This window comes from Perca fluviatilis, chromosome 18 (assembly GCF_010015445.1).
Source record: "Perca fluviatilis chromosome 18, GENO_Pfluv_1.0, whole genome shotgun sequence".
Classification (NCBI taxonomy): Eukaryota; Metazoa; Chordata; class Actinopteri; order Perciformes; family Percidae; genus Perca; species Perca fluviatilis.
Window position 1 is genome coordinate 8,409,192 of NC_053129.1, and position 20,151 is coordinate 8,429,342.

The following is a 20,151-nucleotide window of genomic DNA, read 5'->3' on the forward strand; positions in this document are numbered from 1 at the left end:
ACCTATCTCTAGCTCGAAGTTTGTTGTCGTTTCCGACTCAAACAGAGTTTGAGGATGTCAACACACAGCGGCGGAAGATGAGGGACATGGGATGTCAGGCAGTTATTCTGGAAATGTACTTCCTTTGGTCCAGACTACCCCCAACCTAATACAATGGAGGTGTCAGCATTGACAAAAATTTGCTTTATTCACCTTACTTCCTTGATGTTTAAACTGCTTTTTGGTTGATGGGTAGTTCAAATGAAGGCAGGTCCTTGATCCAGCTATAGTAGCTATAGTAAAGGGTTAGCTTGGCTGTAGCTTCTAGTAGTCAAGAGAAACTGTAGTTATTTTGGGCAGGTGAATATTTTCAACTGGATGAATATGAAGCAAGATATTGCTAGAAAGGTTCAAGTCAATCAGTCAGCGTTTTCTGGTATTATTGTTAAAAAAAAAATTTTTTACTCCTTGTAATCAGGTCTGCATGTTTGTATATGCTTCAGTTGATTTGCTGTCTTTCCAGATTTTTTGTCTTTCTCTTTTTTCATCTGTGGTGGGAAACTTTGAGGCAGATTTTTTCCCTTTATAATTAATTTTTTTATTTGCACCAAACAGTATGATGGACTAAACAGAGAAGCGAGTAACAAATAAATATGAATGTACCTGTGCATGTTGATAACATAATCTGTCTCACACTGTAAATTCAGACTTTGACTTTTTTCCCCATGATAAACCAAAGAGGTACATAAAAAAAAAATAATTAAATGAAATAGAAATTCACTTCTTTTTAAGCAAAAAATTTAGATCTGTGCCGCAAGGTGAATATGAGATTGTATGATTGTGCATAGGATTATTGTTACACATCCAGACTTCCTGTCCCCAGAGGCTGCTAAATTTGTTATCCCTCATGGGTGTGTTTTTTTACCCCAGCATCTGCTCTGAAAAAACCCATTTGTTCCAGTTATATCTGCTGCTGTATGAAAGTCAGCGTTTCTTTGTCACAGTGTGCGTACCCGTCAGTATGCTTCTGTGCATGTATGCCTTCTGTGAGCGAGACAGAGCGTGTTTGTTCTATCAGAATCACGTATGTTGTGTCACGCTGCAGCCAGTTACTTAGGCGACATTATCGAATAGAAAAAGAAAACACAAGAAAAAAGAGAAAAAGAGAACAGCACCGGTGTTGCTATGTCATGTCCTATTGGAGCTCATTCATTAGGCCTAATAGGCCTAATCCACCACTGCATGGAAATGGATTTACATCCAAAGAAAAGAACATATATTTTGTTTGTTTGTTGGTTGTTCTGTCCAGATTTCTTCCAGCTCCATTTTCCAATTTCCAGTGTGTGCGCTGAATGAATTGACCTCACTGCTGCTGCTAACCTTTAGGCCAGACTGTTCTCTCGCTGTGACAAACAAGACATGCTCTCATGATCTCTTCCCCCAAACCAGTCCCTACTGGTTTCGTACCAACCCAGGTTCATTACCACACCAAAGAGAGACAGGGGGAGGGGGTGGAACAGGGGGTTTGCAACGATAGAGGAAGGAGAGAGAGAACAACAGACAGACAACTGAAACTGAAACATGAGACACAGAGAGAAAGACGAGAAGACAAAAAAGGAAGGGAAAAAGCAAGGATCAGGGATAGAGGAGTCAAAAATGGAAGAAAGGGACAAAAACAGAGATAAAGTTAAAGGGATAAGGAAGGTTAAAGAAAGAAAGAGAGGACAAAGCGAAAAATGGACGAGGAGACAAATATGAAAGGATGTGTAGCTAAACAGATGAAAACCTACAGAGATTAACAAAGGTAAAGAGCCAAGAGGGAAACAAGGAGATAAAAAAAGACATTAAGAAGAAAGCATGGGAGCTATTTAATGCAAAAAAGAGTATTTAATATGCCCAATATTGGCACAAATACAGGCATTTAATTAGCTTGACAAGCCAGACCCACATCAAGATGTTGGGTATGGGAACTCACCATTGGCAGGGCTCATCCGGAGTGGAGAAAAGCGGTTGTCTTTCGTCGTCCGGCGACTTTCGTGCGCAGAAAATCGAGTGAAGATAATTACCTCTTCTGAAGAGTCCATCATGTTGTTTTTAATCCTCCGTGTCCTCCTTGGCTACTAGCAACTGCGTGGGGCTTGTATCATGTGGATGTGCCGACAGTTTGGTTGTCAGTACTTAGAATTACTCATGGGGAGGACAAAAACTACACACTATAGCTTTAACGACTCCAACCGTTTAAGCATGATGACAGAAAACACACCTGTGGGTCCGGCCTAATTTATGAAACACTCCTATGGGTCATATTAGAGGGTAGAAACCACTTGTTGGGTTGAAATGTTGGTGTGAGACTTCTGAAGAGAAAGGTGATATAATTACAAGAGGAGAAATTACAAAAACAGGGACAAAGAAAGATTAAAAGAAGGAGGATGTGAGGATGGCCAACGGATCTTTATTTTTTAAGTTAAAGAACCAAAAATCGGGAAACGCCATTTAGAAATAGGAGGGCAAAAAAAACGACTTGTGTTCCATTATTTTGTTTTGGCTGCTAAGTACACAGACCCAGGACGATGTGAAATTTAGTGTTTCCTCGCTGTGGGTCAGGAGCTTGTGTGCTCCATTGAGCATTGGTTTGTCACACTCATGTTTTTCTCCTTTTCTTGCTTCCCCTCCTGTTCTTCTCCCTCTACTTTTCCTCACCGTCCACTCCTCCCATCTCTCTGTTTCTATCTACAGTTTGACATCAACCAGCTGATGACCTCAGTGAATGTAAGCCAAAGCCTCAGCCCCGTCCACAAGCCGCTGGAGTCTCCGAGCAGCATCGGCAGCAATAGCGGTGGTAGCATGGGTGGTGGTAGCATGGGCGGGGCCAGCGGCATGGCCGTGGAGCAGTCGCCAGTGGACCGTAGCAAAGGCTTCTTCCCCGACGAATCAGAGCCCCTGCTTCGCTGCGACTCCACCTCCAGCAAAGACTCCGCCCTCAGCAGGAACGGCTCCTTCATTACCAAAGGTGAGATAATTAGCCGTGTCATTGCCAAGAAAACCAATGCGAGTCTTCGGTGTGACTATAACCTTAGCATGGTTTTTTAAATAGGACTGCAAAAGACGTTTATTTTCATTGTGCATTATTAATCTTTCTAGTATTTTCTTGATTAATCGATTAGTTGTTTAGTCTATAAAATGTCATAAAATGTTAAAAAAAAAATGTCAACCAGTGTTTCCCAAAGCCTGAGATGACGTCCTCAAATGTCTTGTTTTGTCCACAACTTAAAGATATATAGTTTACTGTCACCGAGGAGCCGCCGGTTCCGCCCTCCTACAAACTTTCGGCTTTTCAATTTTTTTTTCATAGTACAGTTTGCGTCATTAGTTTCTGTAATTTTCCGCCCAAATTTTGTCGGTCCAATCTCACGATCAGAGGGAGTGAACAATGATCGCGTTTAGTTGGTGTCGCGAGTTTGAGTTGTAGTTCCGTAATGGCGGTGGAGAAAGATGGGCGCAAGCCGTTTGGTCCGTTGGGCAACGCTAACGGAATATCCAGAAGTTAAAGCCCGAGCAAGAACCATCTTTGCTGAGTTTTGTTGGTGGCCATGATGTTGTGGCCCTCCCACACGGGGTTCAGGAAAAGTCAGATTTTCCAGATCACTCTGTTAGTGGTGAAGGAGTTGGCGGGGAACGCTAGCAATGCTGGGCCGACGCCACGACCAAACTTTAGCAATTGGTTATGGCAGATCCAGAGTGGCTCTGGGCAGATCCAATAGTTTTAAACTTCAACAGAGTACCCGCCTCAAGGAAGTTAACACTTGTCGATGGAAAGTGGCCAGACTCTCTGTACAAATGAAATGTACCAGAGTCTGGTAGGATCAGGCTAACAGAGGAGTGAAGAAACTAGAAAATATTCACATTTAAGAAACTGGAATCAGAGATAAATATATAAATAAGCTAAGCACCGAGCGGAGCCATGTTGCCGCTGGGCGGTTACCTCGGGAAGGAACTTGTTTTGGTGGAATGTGTACTTTCAAAGGTTGTTTTAGTCATGCAACAGAAAACTCAGATTGGACAGATAGTCTAGCTATCTGTCTGGATTTACCCTACAGAGATCTGAGGAGCAGTTAACCATAGTATTCATAAATCGACCAGAGTTTAAAATTACAACAAACAGAAAGCGGAAGGTAACGGTCATCCGGCCGAAAAGAGTGAATCCTGACGGATTTTCCGCAGCAACGATAACCGGGAAGTGGGAAGTCGTGGATATAGGCTATCAATGCAGTAACAGAATATTGATTCATATTTGATCAGCACTGCCTAGTTTTACAGTTAGATCTGAGTTTCGCGAGCCTTGTGCGTTGCGATGGACGGACCTCATTTGCATACAGTTGAGGTTGTTATTGTGCAAATTCAGATATGGCAAATAGTCAGTCAACTCGTGTAGTGTTTGACTAGTTCACAAACACCCTCTGATTGACTTTATGGTATATGTAGCAATAAGTCACGTATACTCGCCTCAGATGTCCTCAGCTGACCTCAGCCAAACAAATAGGAAGTTCCAAGAGCCGTCTCCAGGGAACTTTCAACAAAACAACTTACTGGAAATGAGAATAATATCAAGCCAAGAATCTGAGGACAATGGGGAAGGGTCATTAATTTATATCAAGCAAAAGCCAGGTCAGACAGACCTTGTAAAAAATTGCCAAAGTTTGCATGCAAGGCTGTCTGAGTCTGAAAAGAGAGAGAGAGATTTGAAAAAATGTTTGTCGGACATTATAAAGTTGAGTTGAAATGTTACCCTAGGCTTTTTCTCGAGAATAAACCAACCATAAATCTGCAAATCTCCTCTTGAGTCTCCTTGTGCTACAACACTCGTCTCATCATGCAACACGCGCCCAGATCTCCTGCTCTTCCATAGAAATAAATAGGATCCATTGACATCACAAATGCTAAGGATCCAGTGTATCTGCACCTTCATTTTTACATACCTGGATCCAGTTTTGCTGTTTGGTAAAATACATAAATTTATGCAACATATACAAAAAAAAAAAAGAGCAAGATTGTGACACAGGGCCCCTCTTCATGATAGTGCTCCAAGATTGGAAATTAAAAGAGATCCCACCTTCATTTCAGTCCCTTAGTCATGCAAATTACCAATTTTTTTTATTTTTATTAAATTAGCAAAGGTATACAGTAAGCCTACTGTTAGCTAATAGCTATCTTAAACACAGTTAAAACGCTTAAAGCTAAACAGTCTAAAGTGTGGCTGTATTTCACTGGAAAGGATTCCAACACCAGGAGTCACAGTCCTGAATGTGCAACAGTCAGTAGCTAAAGACACAGCGCAGCTTACTGGTAGCCTGCAGCAACATTTTGCCTTCCCTTTGCCTGCATTCAGGTGCAAATAAATTAAAAGTCATTGTTAAAACTGTAATGGCATAGTACTTATATTGGTAATTGCTATCGGCAAGTACCCAAATGTAAGTACTTGGTACTTGGTCTGAGCAAAAAGTGGTATCGGTGCATCCCTATCAGTTATTCAAGAGTACTCATCATGACATTTAAAGCCGGTCAAACTTACTTAAAAGTTTTATAATCCCCAAATGAACTTAAAGTGATGGTTCAGAGTAATTTCACCCTAAGGTCCTTTGCACCATGACCTTGAGCCAAACACCCCCCCAGAAGCCTTTTTCACCTGGGTCGAACACTGGGAGAGTTAGCGTAGAGTAGCGTTATCAGCTGAATAGCTTAGCGCAGGGGCTAATGGATCCAGTGATGTATCTCGTAAATGACCCCACTAATAATGCCCAAAATGATACCAAACTTCTACACTAGTACAAATAGGTTATGCACTCATAAAACGATGGATTGGAAAGTTTGTAAGTACACCAGAAGTTTATGTAAATAACACTTGCCTGCTGGCTTCTGCTCTCTGCTGTTGTTGTTGTTGTTGTTGTTGTTGCTGCTGTAAGACGAGTGCTTAGGGCCGTCTACAAATTACAACACTGAAAAGAGATGCAACAAAAATATTTAGTAATTTAATGATTAATAATAGGTAATGTCTCCAAACTTACCTCTATTATAAGTTGTCTACTGCTAGTTATACTACAGCACTTACTTAAAAAAAAAGTTAAATTAATGAATATTTTGTTGCATCTCTTTCGTTGTTGTAATTTGGTGAACGACTCCTACTGCCACGTTAGGTAGCGGCAGCAGCAGCAGCAGAGACGAAGCCAACAGGCAAGTGTTATTTACGTAAACTTTTCAATCCTTATGAGTAAATAACCTATTTTGTACCAGTGATAATGAAGTTTATTTCATTTCGCCGTATTGAGTAGGGTCATTACGAATAACGTGGGTCCATTAGCCCTGCGCTAAACTATTCAGCTGATAACGCTATAGCAACTCTCTCAATGTTCAACCCAGGTGAAAATGGGGTGTTTGGCTCAAGGTCATGGTGGAAGACCTAGGGTGAAATTACTCCGAACCATCACTTTAAAGACATCCGATTCTCCACTGGAGACTCACTTCGACATGTCCTACATTTTTGCGCCTGACAAGGCATTTCTGTGTACAAGACAGATTGATAGAGACTCTGGATTGTTGGCAGTGGACTGTGTGTAGACACTGAGTATCCGTAGTTTCACTTTCTTCACACCCCTGGCTAATTATTCAGACACTCACTAATGTGTCTCACGCTTACTGAAAATTATGTGACAACAGTGCACTCTGTTTAAACATGGATGTGTGGATGCTGACTGCCCTCATGTGGTCACTCTGGCTATTGTTGCTAAATTAAAACCATTTTCTGCATTCCCTTCCATCTAATATTTTATAAGCAATAATGCTGTATTTTAATTTATGATAAAAGAAAACTGCAATCCGTAGACACGACTTATGGGACATTCTTATAGAAAAATGTGTACAAATTTTAATTAATTAGTTTTACTTGGAAGATCCCTGTTGATTAGATGTATCTGCGACAGTTGACTGGGGTTTATTGGGACTGATGATTATATTACTAAGATTGTTATTGTTTGTTATTGACCACTAGTTCCTGCCTAAACTACTAACGATGATAATAAACTTTGTACACATTTCTAAACTTGCCGGTCATGGCTGAACACGTGAAAACCGGCCAATTCCAGTCACCGGCCGGTCTATCGTTGCATCTCTAGACTGTTCTTGTTTAATGCTTGTGTGTTGTATTGTTGTAGCTTATCTAATCTTTTAAGCCGTCAACCTGATAGGGACTGCAGGTGAAAATTAGCCTGCGTGGATAAATCTTGCAAATTTACATGTTGGATTTTGTGCTAATGTTGATAATGTGCGTTGTACCTTTTTTTTAAATAAAGAAATCTAAAAATTGTTGGTATAAAAAGTATTGATTGGAGCAGCTTTGAGATCATTACAATGACCGTTTACCCTATCTATTTCCCCCTCCAGAGAAGAAAGACACTGTTCTCCGGCAGGTGCGTCTGGACCCGTGCGACCTGCAGCCCATCTTCGACGACATGCTGCACATCCTGAACCCAGAGGAGCTGCACGTCATCGAGGAGATCCCGGCCGCCGAGGACAAGCTGGACCAGCTGTTTGAGATCGCGGGGGTCAAGAGTCAGGAGGCCAGCCAGACGCTGCTGGACTCGGTCTACAGCCACCTCCCGGACCTGTTATAGTGGAGGAAGGAAGGAAGGAAGGAAGAAACAACACGGATGAGAATTGGCACAGAAAAAGAAAGGAATGCCTTAGTAGGAAGGATGACTCAGATCTGATGTTGTTCGGAATAAGCTTGGCTTGATATTTGATCTGCTAAGTGTCGGACTCGTCATGTCACATTGTCACAGGATTTGAGCTAGGTGTCGTAGATCATCTGCTCCCTCTCTCTTTCAATCTATCTTTACTGGTACTTTACTCCTCCTAACCCTCCAGTCTTCTTCAATTGTCTCGTGTGTATACTCCTTCCACCCTCTACCATGATACAGGGTCAATGCTCATTGTAATTAAAGCATTCTAAGTGTCACACCAAGGAGTACTTTGGTTAAGGTGGTATTATGATAGCATCATGACCTTAACAAAAAAGCCTCCAAATTTAGAAAAAGCTGATTTGAAGAGAAGCTGACTAAATGGAAAAACAAAAACGCACTTTCTTTATCTTAACTGGCCAATGCCTTCACTTTTAAAGGGTCATTCCAGTTTTTTCGTGGGTTGCGCCAGTCATCCTGGCTTCCCTTGCCTTTAACATGATTTAAGTGTTTAAAAAAAAAAATCTAATTTAACGTGGTGGTTATTGCTAAATGATTGCAAGAAAGGAAACTGCACACATAAAATAGTAAATAAGCTATCGCTCTAAATAACACTGATATTATCCGTAGGGGTTTAAGATTCTTGTAGACCACATTCACAGATGTTTGCCGAGGTATGACTTGACGCTTAAGTCATGTGCCTGAGCTGGTCCCTTTTCTCAGCCCCTAATTTTTTCTTTCCACCCCCTCCAGTTGCCTGTGCTTGGAGCAGATCGTCCATGGGTCTCTTTGTAAGCACTCTGCAAGACCAGCAGGGGGCAGTGTTAGATTAGAAGGCTGACCTGCTGCTCTGGAACGAAAGCCATATATCAAAAAATACTGGATAATCAAAATAATCCAATATTACAATAGTGGACTAAAATTTACCTAATCTAATATTATGATATATGGCTTTGTCTTTGAACTGTTTGCTTTTGGACAAAGGCTCCAAAAATGAACTATGAACTGTACAGGAAGAGTGCAGTGTTTACCGCCCCTGCCTGCTTCTCTGAAACCAAAGCCATATATCTAAAACAGTTTAGATACGTCGCTTTGGAAGCTCTGTCACTGTTGGACTCATGGACAGTATATAGAATAAATAATTCTACCAGTACGCACATTCAGATCTCTGCTAGCTAGCCCTGTTTGCCTCAACAAATGTAGCTTTGATGAAGTGTTCTTGATACATTTTGGAGCTTCATGTTTGGGTGTCTTGAGTGTTTCAGTGCTATAGTAAGACTAATAGAATACAAGTGATTTTTGTCATGCAGTGGTATGTTGCTACATGCTCTATGTAGTTGGTATTGAAATGTAATAATGATGCACTAATTCTATTTTCTGTTGGAGAGGCAGACATGTATTTTCTGGGTCCTTTTATTTTCTTTTATTCTGAAATGCTGTTAACTAACAATTGGTTTTGTTGTAATGTTTTCTACATTTAGTTTGATTCATTATGTTCTTGTAGCATCTCTTTGTTATCCTTATTTTTTTTTACTTCTTTGTATCTGATGCTTTCATGGGCATTCAGGTGTATTTCCCCACGCTTGGCGTGACAAGATGACCTGGCTGGGATGTAAGATGCATACTCCATACTCTACTTGAAGTCTGTCTACTTGTGTTACTTGATTTAAATGAGGAAAAAATAATGTACTCCTTAAGTTCCTTCCAAGTTCCACGTTCCTAAAATAATAACGAAACTTAAAAAGCACCACCAAAAACTCATCAACATTTGGAGACGATTTTGCGGGCACCATGAGAGCAGCAAATGATGGACTCTGTTTTCACCAAGCCAGTTACTATCAAAGCTCCTGTGGTGCTAGATTTGAACTCACCGGTTGGCCTGACACAGGGGGTCTTTACCCCGGACTAATGACTTTTTTTTTCATTTTGTTTTTTCAAGTATTCCAGACTGAGTGAAGAAGATTGAAGGTTGTGCTGCTGTGGAAATTCGGGATGTTGACAATGATGCATTTGAGAATGTGTGAGCTTGCTCTCCACGATGCTGTGGAGGCTCAAAACTGTAGGGTGTGTGCTTTATTTTCTAAGGAAGTCTGACAGGGTGAAGGTGAGATGTGAAACGCACATGTGGCTCGAGTGGATGATTTCATCAAACTTCACGTGTGTAACCAGTATGTTTACTACTATGTAACCTCTTAAAATCAACCAATTAAAGCTCAAAGCATTTGTCATAACACTGTGTGTGGTTGTCACTTATTCATATTTTTGTATGTGATTAAAAATCTGAACCAACTCTTTAAAATAACAATTTTAATATTTTTTTTGTGTGTGTATAATAACAATTTCCACACAGGATTAGATATAACCCATTTTCAGGCAGGGAAAATAAAATATGATTTCGATTTTTCCCTTAAGGGTAGGGAAATCACAGAGAAACGTACGGTGTGCTGGGGTCACATGTCAGGGTATCTTGAACTTTTAGTTGGTGTTCATTGACTGTTTGTTTGTTTCCCCATTCCCTGTCACCAGCACTCACTCTCTCTCATTCTCCCGCACACACTCCTCCCACTGATTCATACTCCTCGTCACTCACGCAAATCAGACGCTCCCAGTCCCCTCAGTCCTAATTACACACACCTGCACCTCATCAAGCCTCATCCTCAGTCCACCACCTACATAAGCAGCACTACCACACACACTCGTTGTCTAGTCTCGTTTCCACACGACGCTTTGACCACTCGTGTTAAGCCTAGTCATTCCAAGTTTGCCTTACCTGTACTTTGTATCCTGTTGTCTGCTGCTGCTCTGAGACCTGCCTACCCAGCTACCAGATTTCCTGCCTGTTGCTTCCTGCTCGTTGTTGGATCATTGTCTAATAAAGATCTGCTTCACTACTCCAGTCTGTCTCCTGGTCATCCGTGACAGAAGACTAGACCAATGACAACGAAAATGGATGAGGATGCCATGGAAGATTTCCTGTTCAACCAGAATGGAGACACTCTGGAGGATTTCGTTGCGGTGTACCTCCATTACTATCAGAACGAGAGCTGGGAGGAGGACTTTTTAAAGCAGCAGTTCTGGTTGGGTTTGGATGACCCACTTGCTCAGATGCTGCTGCTCAAGGACCTCAACCTGCCTTTTCGAGAGTTTCTGGACCGAGCCCTTTGGGTTTGTGGTTCCTCCCTCACGGTAGCGCTTGCCGGTCCAGAGCCAGCCGATCCGATGCCAAAGTCCTCACCTCAGGCGCACTTCAGTAGGGAGCCATTCGTCTGCCCAGTCGACCAGAAGCCAGAGACTGCTCACCGCGACTGCCCAGACGAGACGGCTCACAGCAACTGCCCTGCAGAGACTTGCAACCCTTCTGTTCCTCGAGTGCCCTAGAGTCCCGGCCATGTAGCGGCTCCCCAGAGTTCCTAGAGTCCTGGCCGTGTAGCGGCCCCCCTGAGTCTAGGCCAGCTGGCATTTCCCCTGAGTCTAGGCCAGCTGGCATTTCCCTTGAGTCCAGGCTAGCTGGCATCCTTCCTGAACCCCAGCTAGCTAGCACACTTCCTAAGCCCTCGTCGCCGGTCCCGTCCGGTTCGAAGCCCTCGTCGCCGGTGCCGCCCGGCTCGAGGCACTCATCGCCGGTGCCGCCCGGCTCGAGGCCCTCATCGCCGGTGCCGCCCGGCTCGAAGCCCTCATCGGCAGTCCTGGACATGGTCCCGGGGAGCCTCCCCCAAGAGTGTTTTGGGGAGGGGCGGTGCGCCTCCTATGGGGACCTCCACGGTCCCGCCTACATGGTTCCCTTGGCCGCTCGGGGGGGTCGTCTCCGCCATGGCCTCCAGAGGAGTCGGCCCTGCCATGGCCTCCAGAGGAGTCAGCCCTGCCATGGCCTCCAGAGGGATCAACCCTGCCGTGGCCTCCAGAGAAGTCTGCTCCGCCGTGGCCTCCAGAGAAGTCTGCCCCGCCGTGGCCTCCAGAGGGGTCTGCCCCGCCACGGCCTCCAGAGGGGTCTGCCCCGCCACGGCCTCCAGAGGGGTCTGCCCCGCCACGGCCTCCAGAGGGGTCTGCTCCGCCACGGCCTCCAGAGGGGTCTGCCCCCGCCGGTTATGGCTGCAAATTCACTACAGAGGTCTGTGTGACCGGACGGCCAATTTGCACGTCAGGACGCTCGGGGCTGCATGCGCGGGCGCCCACCAGACACGCTCCACCTCCCGGCGGTGGCGGCGACTTGGGGCCGGTGGGGCGCCCGCCCCCCGAGAGGACCGGGAATCCCACCTCAGGCGGCGCGCACGGCTTTCACTTTCATTGCACCGCGGGTGACCCCGCACTTGCAGACGGTCGGGGGTTGCCGACATCACCTTTTTACGTGAGCCGATCCCCGCCCTGGCGATGCGACGCGCGGTTGGGGAACACTGAGGACAGTCCTCCCCGGTTAACAGCCGCACTGGAATCAGGGGGCCCCGCCCCTCCCCGCGGGGAGAGTGGCCGCAGCAAGGGTTTTTGAGGTAAAAGTCACATCAAATCCGCCTTGGCTGTTCACATTGCGGTCGCATTGAAAAAAATCTGATCTGGGTCGGATTCAGGACCACATGTGGAAGTGGCCTGAATCTGATCTGAAAAAATCAGATCTGGGCTAGATTTGAGTGTTCACACTAATTCTGAAGAAGCCTGACCTGGTCACTTGACCCCAAAAAAATCGGATTTGGGCCACTTTGGCCTGCAGTCTGAACGTAGCCTTAGTTGGTGTTCATTGACTGTGTTTGTTTCCCCATTCACTGTCACCAGCACTCACTCTCTCTCATTCTCCCGCACACACTCCTCCCACTGATTCATACTCCTCGTCACTCACGCAGATCAGACGCTTCCAGTCCCCTCAGTCCTAATTACACACACCTGCACCTCATCAAGCCTCATCCTCAGTCCACCACCTGCAACTAATCAGCCACCACCTACATAAGCAGCACTACCACACACACTTGTTGTCTAGTCTCGTTTCCACACAACGCTTTGACCACTCATGTTAAGCCTAGTCATTCCAAGTTTGCCTTACCTGTACTTTGTATCCTGTTGTCTGCTGCTGCTCTGAAACCTTCCTACCCAGCTACCAGATTTCCTGCCTGTTGCTTCCTGCTCGTTGTTGGATCATTGTCTAAAAAAGATCTGCTTCACTACAGTCTGTCTCCTGGTCATCCGTGACAGAACAAATGGGGCTAGCTTGCTAGAATACTCTTGTTTAAAGTTTATCTGTGGTGGAATGTAACTAAGTACATTTACTCAAGTACTGTACGTAAGTACAAATTTGAGGTACTTGTACTTTACTTAAGTCTTTTCATGCCACTTTCTACTTCTACTCCACTACATCTCAGAGAGAAATATTGTACTTTTTACTCCATTACATTCATCTGACAGCTTTAGTTTCTTGTTACTTTACAATTTAAGATTTTTGCACACAAAACACATGTAGTTTATCAAATACAATGTTTTATTATAAATTCAACTACCCAACAATATAACAGCCTACAAGTCCAGCTGAAATGATTGGCCGACTAAACAGAACTGTTTTGATCGTTTCCAGTTTCTATGAGTACTTTTACTTTTAATACTTTTAGTAAATTTTGCTGATGACACTTACATATTTCTTCTTAAGTAACATTTGCAAATTAGGACTTTTACTTGTAACAGTATTTTTACAGTGTGGTAAGTAAAGGCTCTATATACTTCTTCGTATATACGTAGGTAGACAAGAACTGGATACTGGAATCCTGGATGTGCCCCACGTGGTGGTTCCAAATTGTATTTATACAAAGGTGGATGGGATGGAAATACGGAATATAAAATGCATAGTTGGACACTCAAAGTTTCCAAAAACTAGAGCTCAACAAAAAAAAATGTTTACACAAAGCATGTTGACAGAAATACTAGCAGACATTTTGACTTGTCACAGTAGGAAAGCACAGTGACTCAGCATGCACAATACCCTGAAGCAACTACACGGAATGTACCCATACGGTTCTACCTACATTTTTCCTTCATAGTTCATTTCTCTTCTTTATTCCTAGTCTAACAATAACTAAGAATGCATGCATGTGTACAACCTTTGTGACCTATACACATCCTATCAAATCTTCTCACACTGTTTACACATACATATACACACACACACACACACTCACATACAAGTTCAGTCTCTAGTGTGATTTATTTTATTTTTTTATATTTATTTTTATTATGTTTTCTGCAGACATATAAATGGTGGTACAACAGATGTAAGATGCAACAAGGTGTCTGAAAGAGAAGAAAAATCAATAGAACAGCAATATAGACCCACACCCATCAACCCCCCAAGGCCACCTGTAACACACAAGTAAAAGAAATAAATAAAAATAAATAAATAAATATTATAATAATAATAATAATAAGACAGTAAGCAAAAGAAGAAAAGTCTCCCCCCTCCCCACAGAAGTCTAATCAGGAGGTCTTGACATCACGATAAAGCCTTCAATAGTAGTCAGTAAAGGGCTCCAAGTTTTATGAAATTATCTCACCGAACCTTTAAGAGAGTGTCTAATTTTTTCAAGGTGGATGCATTGCAATACCTCTCTTATCCAATCGTCATGTGATGGAGGAGAAGCATGCTTCCATTTAAGGAGGATGGCACGCCTGGCCAGCAAAGTAGTAAAGGCAATGACGCAGTGCGCTGTAGCTGGTATACATGTGATTGGGGAAAGGCCGAACAGGACACTCAAGGAATTAGGGACAATAGTGTAATTGAGGGCCTGTGAGAGAGTTCTGAAAATGATAGCACCGGGCATGACCAGAACATGTGAAGATGATCGGCTGGGGATTGTTTGCATCTGTTACAGGCATCACTTCTGTTAGGAAACAGTTTTGCCAGTCTGGCATTAGTGAAATGAGCTCTGTGAAGCACTTTACATTGAATTAGGGCATGTCTAGCACAAATCGATGAAGAGTGAACTAAACTGAGAATGTTTTTCCACTGGTCATCGGAAATGTCAATGCCCAAATCATGCTTCCAGGTTAACTTTGTCAATTGGGGAAGGGGTTAAGGAGATAATTTTACCATAAATGGTTGAAATCAGTCGTCTTTGACCAGAGTCGAAGGTGAGAATTGAATCAATTTCTGATTCGGGAGGACGATTGGGAAAATGGAGAAATAGCTTTTGAATAAAGTGCCTCACTTGAAAAAAACTGAAGAGATGACTATTAGGAAGGTTAAATTTAGCTGATAAAGAAGAAAAAGAGGAGAATACTTTTCATACAGGTCGTTTAGAGTAGAGAGACCCTTAGCTGCCCAAAGATCAAAGAAGCTGTCTGAAAGGGACGGGGAAAATAAGTGATTATTTGAAATTGGCATATGAATCGAAGCTCTATGTAGACCAAATTGTTTTCTGAATTGATGCCAAATCTTAATAGTATTGATAACTATAGGATTGCTCGAGATTTTGTGTACTCCAAGGGGAAGCTGGGAGCAGATATTAGAAAGTAAGTAATGAGAGGAAGATATCGCTACATGCATCCAGGGCGGACTAGAGGCACAGCTTTTGAAGCCAACCCAATAAAGTAATTTATGAATGTTACATGCCCAATAGTAGTATCGAAAATTTGGCAGTGCTAAACCCCCTTCAGATTTGGGAAGCTGAAGAACTGATGCGAGCTGGTTTGTTATTCCAAAGGAAACCATTCAATTGCTGATCTAAATTAGCGAAAAAGGATTTATTAATGCAGACTGGAAGATGCTGGAAAAGATACAAAAACTTTGGCAGAACAACCATTTTAATAAGGTTTGCACGGCCTATTTCAGAAAGGGAAAGGGAACTCCATCTAGCAATGTCTGACTTGCATTTTTCCAAAAGTGGTGTGAAGTTCTTAAAAAACAAGTCTTTAAGCGAACCGGTAATAAATATCCCCAGATATTTAAACCCATCCAAGGCTAACTTAAAGGGGAATAAAGAATGAGGAAGAGATGTAGCTAGTTGATTAACAAAAAATAACTCGCTTTTTTGAAAGTTTAACTTGTACCCTGATAGGCAGCCAAACTGTTCTAGAACAGATAGTATAGGGGGGATAGAATCTATGGGGTCAGAGACATATAATAGCAAGTTGTCTGCATAAAGGGAAAGTTTATGGACCAAGCCATGACTTGTGATGCCTTTAAATGCATCGTGACTTCGGAGCCAGATGGCCAGGGGTTCAATAGCTATATTGAATAACAAAGGCGAGAGCGGGCAGCCTTGACGTGTCCCCCGCTGGAGTAAAAATGGTGGCGATCGATCACCGATGCAGACGGGAAAGCGTACAAAAGCTGTATCCAAGAAATGAGTTTGGGGTCAAACCCAAATTTTCCTAACACAAAGAAGAGGTATTCCCACTCGACCCTATCGAAGGCTTTCTCCGCGTCCAATGAAACTACGACTTCTGGGGTGTTAGATGAAGGAGAAAAAATAATATCAAGTAATCTCCGAGTATTGAAGAAAGAATGCCTATCCAATGTAAAGCCTGTTTGGTATGGTGAAATTATGGATGGCATTACCTTTTGGAGGCGGATAGAAAGAATTTTGGCTAGTATCTTGCAGTCCACATTTAACAGAGAAATCGGTCTGTAGTAGTAGCAGGAAGTGGGATCCCTGTCCTTTTTCAAAAGCAAGGATATAGAAGCCATATACAGCGTCGATGGGAGTTGACCTTCTTGGAATGAATTATTGTACATCTTCACTAAGATTGGGACTAATAAAGTAGAGTATGCCTTGTAGAATTCAACTGTAAACCCATCGGGGCCTGGGGATTTCTTATTTTGCATTGAGTTAATCGCTTCTTTGACTTCTTGGGGGGAAATGAGGCTGTCCAATTCCTTAGCCAAATCTTCACCAATTCTAGGAAATAAAGAATCAAAGGGATTGGGGGATATTATATTATTATTAGTTTAGAAGTTAGTGTAAAAGTCTAAAAAAACTCTGTTGATTTCATCTGGGTCTGCAGTAAGATTACCACTGGGCGACATAACTCTTGGTATTAATCTAGAGGCACTGGCTGCATGGGCCTGCTGGGCTAGAAGTCTACCTGCCTTATCGCCGTGTTCAAAAAAACGTTGCTTGGATTGCTGCAGTTGTCTCTCAACAATATGAGTCATCAGGCAATCATATTCTGATTGTAGCAGAAGTTGTTTTTTGTAAAGGGCAGGTGAGGGAGAGACGGCGTAAGTTTCATCAAGTTTGAGGAGTTTGTCTAGTATGTCCTGCCTTTTAGTCCTTTCAGCGTTACGCACATATGAAGTGAAGGAAATAATCTGACCTCGAACAAAGGCTTTAAGGGCTTCCCATAAGAATCCACTGTTGACCTCAGGGTTATCATTAAATTCAATATAATTACTAATTTGAGCGGCCACAAAGTTCTCAAACTCATGATGTGCTAATAAATGAGAACTAAATTTCCAAAGTGATGGGGAGATAACACTAAGAGGAAGATTAATATCAACCAAGGCATGGGCATGGTCCGAAACAACTATGGGGTGGTAGCCACTAGCGGTAACCAGATGCAACAATTTATTATCAATCAGGAAAAAGTCAATCCGGGAAAAGGTTTGGTGAGGCGGAGAGAAAAAAGAGAAAACTTTACTCTGGGGGTTTTTAAACCTGCAGGGTTCCGAAATTCCTAAATGAGATGAGCAATTAAAACCTCCTTTGCAGAATTGGATAGATTAATTTGTTTGGAGGACGACCTGTCGAGAGTTGTGTCTTGCACTAGGTTAAAGTCACCTCCTATCAGTATATGATGATTGTCACTGTTCGGGATTTTAGCAAAAAGGTTAATGAAGAATTGCTCATCGTCCCAGTTGGGAGCATAGATAGAGACTAGGACTACTGAAAGGCTCTGTAACAAGCCCGATACAATGACATAACGGCCATTGACATCCTCAATGATATGTGTTGGTTCAAACAATATATTCTTAGTAATAATAATTGCAGCCCCTCTAGCTTTGGCCGAGAATTTTGAGTGAAACACATGACTCAATCAAGGTTTTTTGATTCGTTGGATATCTGACGTTTTAAGATGTGTTTCCTGTAGGAATATGATATCCCCTTTCAAATGTTGCAGTTGCATCATTACCTTACCTACCTTAATGGCCCTATTCATTCCTTTGGTATTCCATGAAATCAGGCTTTTACTCATCCTCGCCGTATCAACCGCCATCTAGAACGATGCATAAGGTTGTAAATGGAACTGTATGGGCTTCTGCAACGGGAGAGAGAGGAAAAGGAGACCGAAAAAAAAAAAAAAATTATTTGTGGCCTCACCAAAAATATTCCCCCAAAATACGAACATTGTCCGAGCAACACGGCTCAACGCTTTACAGCAACACAAGACTTCCAACGTCTCATTCCCACCACATTTAAACGTCAACCTACCCTTTAGTAAAGAAAATTTCAAGTGATCAATGAATGTGCAGGCATATAATATAAGTAAACAACAAACATTAAGTTAGGATTATATACCATGTTAATTAGCCAAGAGAGGAAAAAATAAATATATTGTAAACTCTTTATAATCATTTTCATATATGTTCGAATAGGCACATAGTGTAGGCACCACTGCAATTTTTTACGAGCGTAAAATGGGCGTAGTGTAGAGGACACAGAACACAAATCCATTTAGCATAACACTTGTATTTAGTCCTGCCTGTGACTTAAGAACAAAACACACTGAATAAAAAGAAAACAAGTGTAATAACCAAGTACTACCTATTAAACAATGTGCATCACACACAGACTATAAGAACTAAAACACTGAACTAAGTGGACACAGGGGTGTATACAGAACTATACCTCCATAATGCCAAATAAAAGCCATCTAACGGTAAGTACTAACACGTTACTTGTAACGCGTTACTACTACTACTACTACTACCACCACTTTTTTTAGTAATGAGTAATCTAACGATACTATTTCCAAACCAGTAATCAGTTAATACTATCGTACTGTCTTACTATTTTGTTTTTCCTTAGTAAAAATATATTTTTCTCGGGAGTGAAGTCATATAAAGCTAAACAAAAAATGGAGAGACTGCAATGTACACTCTATGCTGGTGGCGACAAAGTGCTATCTAGCTACAAAAACACTACGTCAAATTTGAAGAAACATTTGGAGTCGCAGCACTGCAGTGCCCTGGTCGGGCAGTATGTTGTAGAGGAAATGCTGCCCTTAAACACGGTTGACTCGCTCTCTTTCGTGCCATAATAAACCAGATCCCTACTACTGGCAATGCCGAGCTGCCTCACAGTAAACCGGTTGTCATTTTTATGTTGAGGCTGTGGGGGTGTTGTCGGCAGTTGCTGAATGTAACTAATAAAGTAACTTGTAGTCTAACTTCGTTACTTTTAAAATCAAGTAATCTGTAAAGTAACTAAATTACTTTGAAAATCAAGTAATCTGTAAAGTAACTAAGTTACTTTTTCAAAGTAACTTGGCAACACTGTTCATGAGTCAGTCGATCCAGTCATGAGTTACTCCACAACTCACTTCAAGTTTAGACCCCAGCAGGACGAATGGATGCAATGTAGTCCTTGGCTTCCGTGACCGACGCAAATCTTCTCTCACCATCCTTCGTTACGATAGTAAGCCTGGCCGGAAACAACAGCGCTGGTTTTAGGCCAAGATTGTACAGTTCAGATAGCACTTCTTTGTACTTGGAGCGTTGTTCCATCACCTCTGGCGCGTAGTCTTCGTAAATAGAGATAGGTGTGCCTCGGTAGTGAAGCTCTCCCCTCCTCGCTGTGGCCTCGCGGATGATCATTTCCTTTAGTTGGAATTTATGTAGCCGGATGATAACAGGTCTGGGCCTCTGGCCCGGCCTCGGTTTATCAGACAGCGACCGATGGGCTCTATCACATTCTGGCGGAGATTTCAGTACTCCATCCCCAAATACCTCCGCAAGTAGTTCTGAGAAAAAGATGGATGGTCGGGGCCCTTCAATGGCTTCAGGTAGTCCAATAATTCTTATGTTATTGCGCCGGCTACGGGACTCGAGATCCACGACTTTGGCTAGCAGTTTAGCGTTGCTCCCTGTGAGGGTAGCACAAGTCGTTTCCAGGGCTTGCACGCACTCATCCTGTGTGTTTACGTGTGTCTCGAGCCAGGCAATCTTCGAGGCGTGGTCCGTCACGGCAGTTTGAATTTGGTCTAGCTTTGCCTCGAGTGCTGAAACGGCAGTATTAAAGTCTGCAGAAAGAGCGACACGGTGTTCCTCAAGAAGGCTAGAAATGGCTGCCATGTTAACCTCTTTGCCGTCGTCTCCGCTCGCCTCGGCTTTCTGATCCTTCTTGCTTTGTTTTGTAGTTTTAGCTGCCATAATTTGATGCTGAAATGTATGCAACAAAGATATTGCCTACTTGATAGTGGAATAAAAGAAATAGTAGGGTTTTAAAACTATTACAGACAAAAAGAAGAG

The 20,151-nt window shown here is 42.8% G+C and overlaps 1 protein-coding gene across 1 annotated transcript in view; it reads left to right on the forward strand.

The window, feature by feature from the left end:
- Positions 1 to 9,940, forward strand: part of tnfrsf21 (tumor necrosis factor receptor superfamily, member 21) — a 57,681-nt gene extending 47,741 nt beyond the window's left edge. Inside the window, exons 5-6 of the mRNA XM_039782174.1 lie at positions 2,716 to 2,989; positions 7,414 to 9,940. Of these exons, the coding sequence (XP_039638108.1) occupies positions 2,716 to 2,989; positions 7,414 to 7,643 (504 nt within the window). The 3' untranslated portion in view covers positions 7,644 to 9,940. The remainder of the gene's footprint in view (positions 1 to 2,715; positions 2,990 to 7,413) is intronic.
- Positions 9,941 to 20,151: the final 10,211 nt, after the last annotated feature.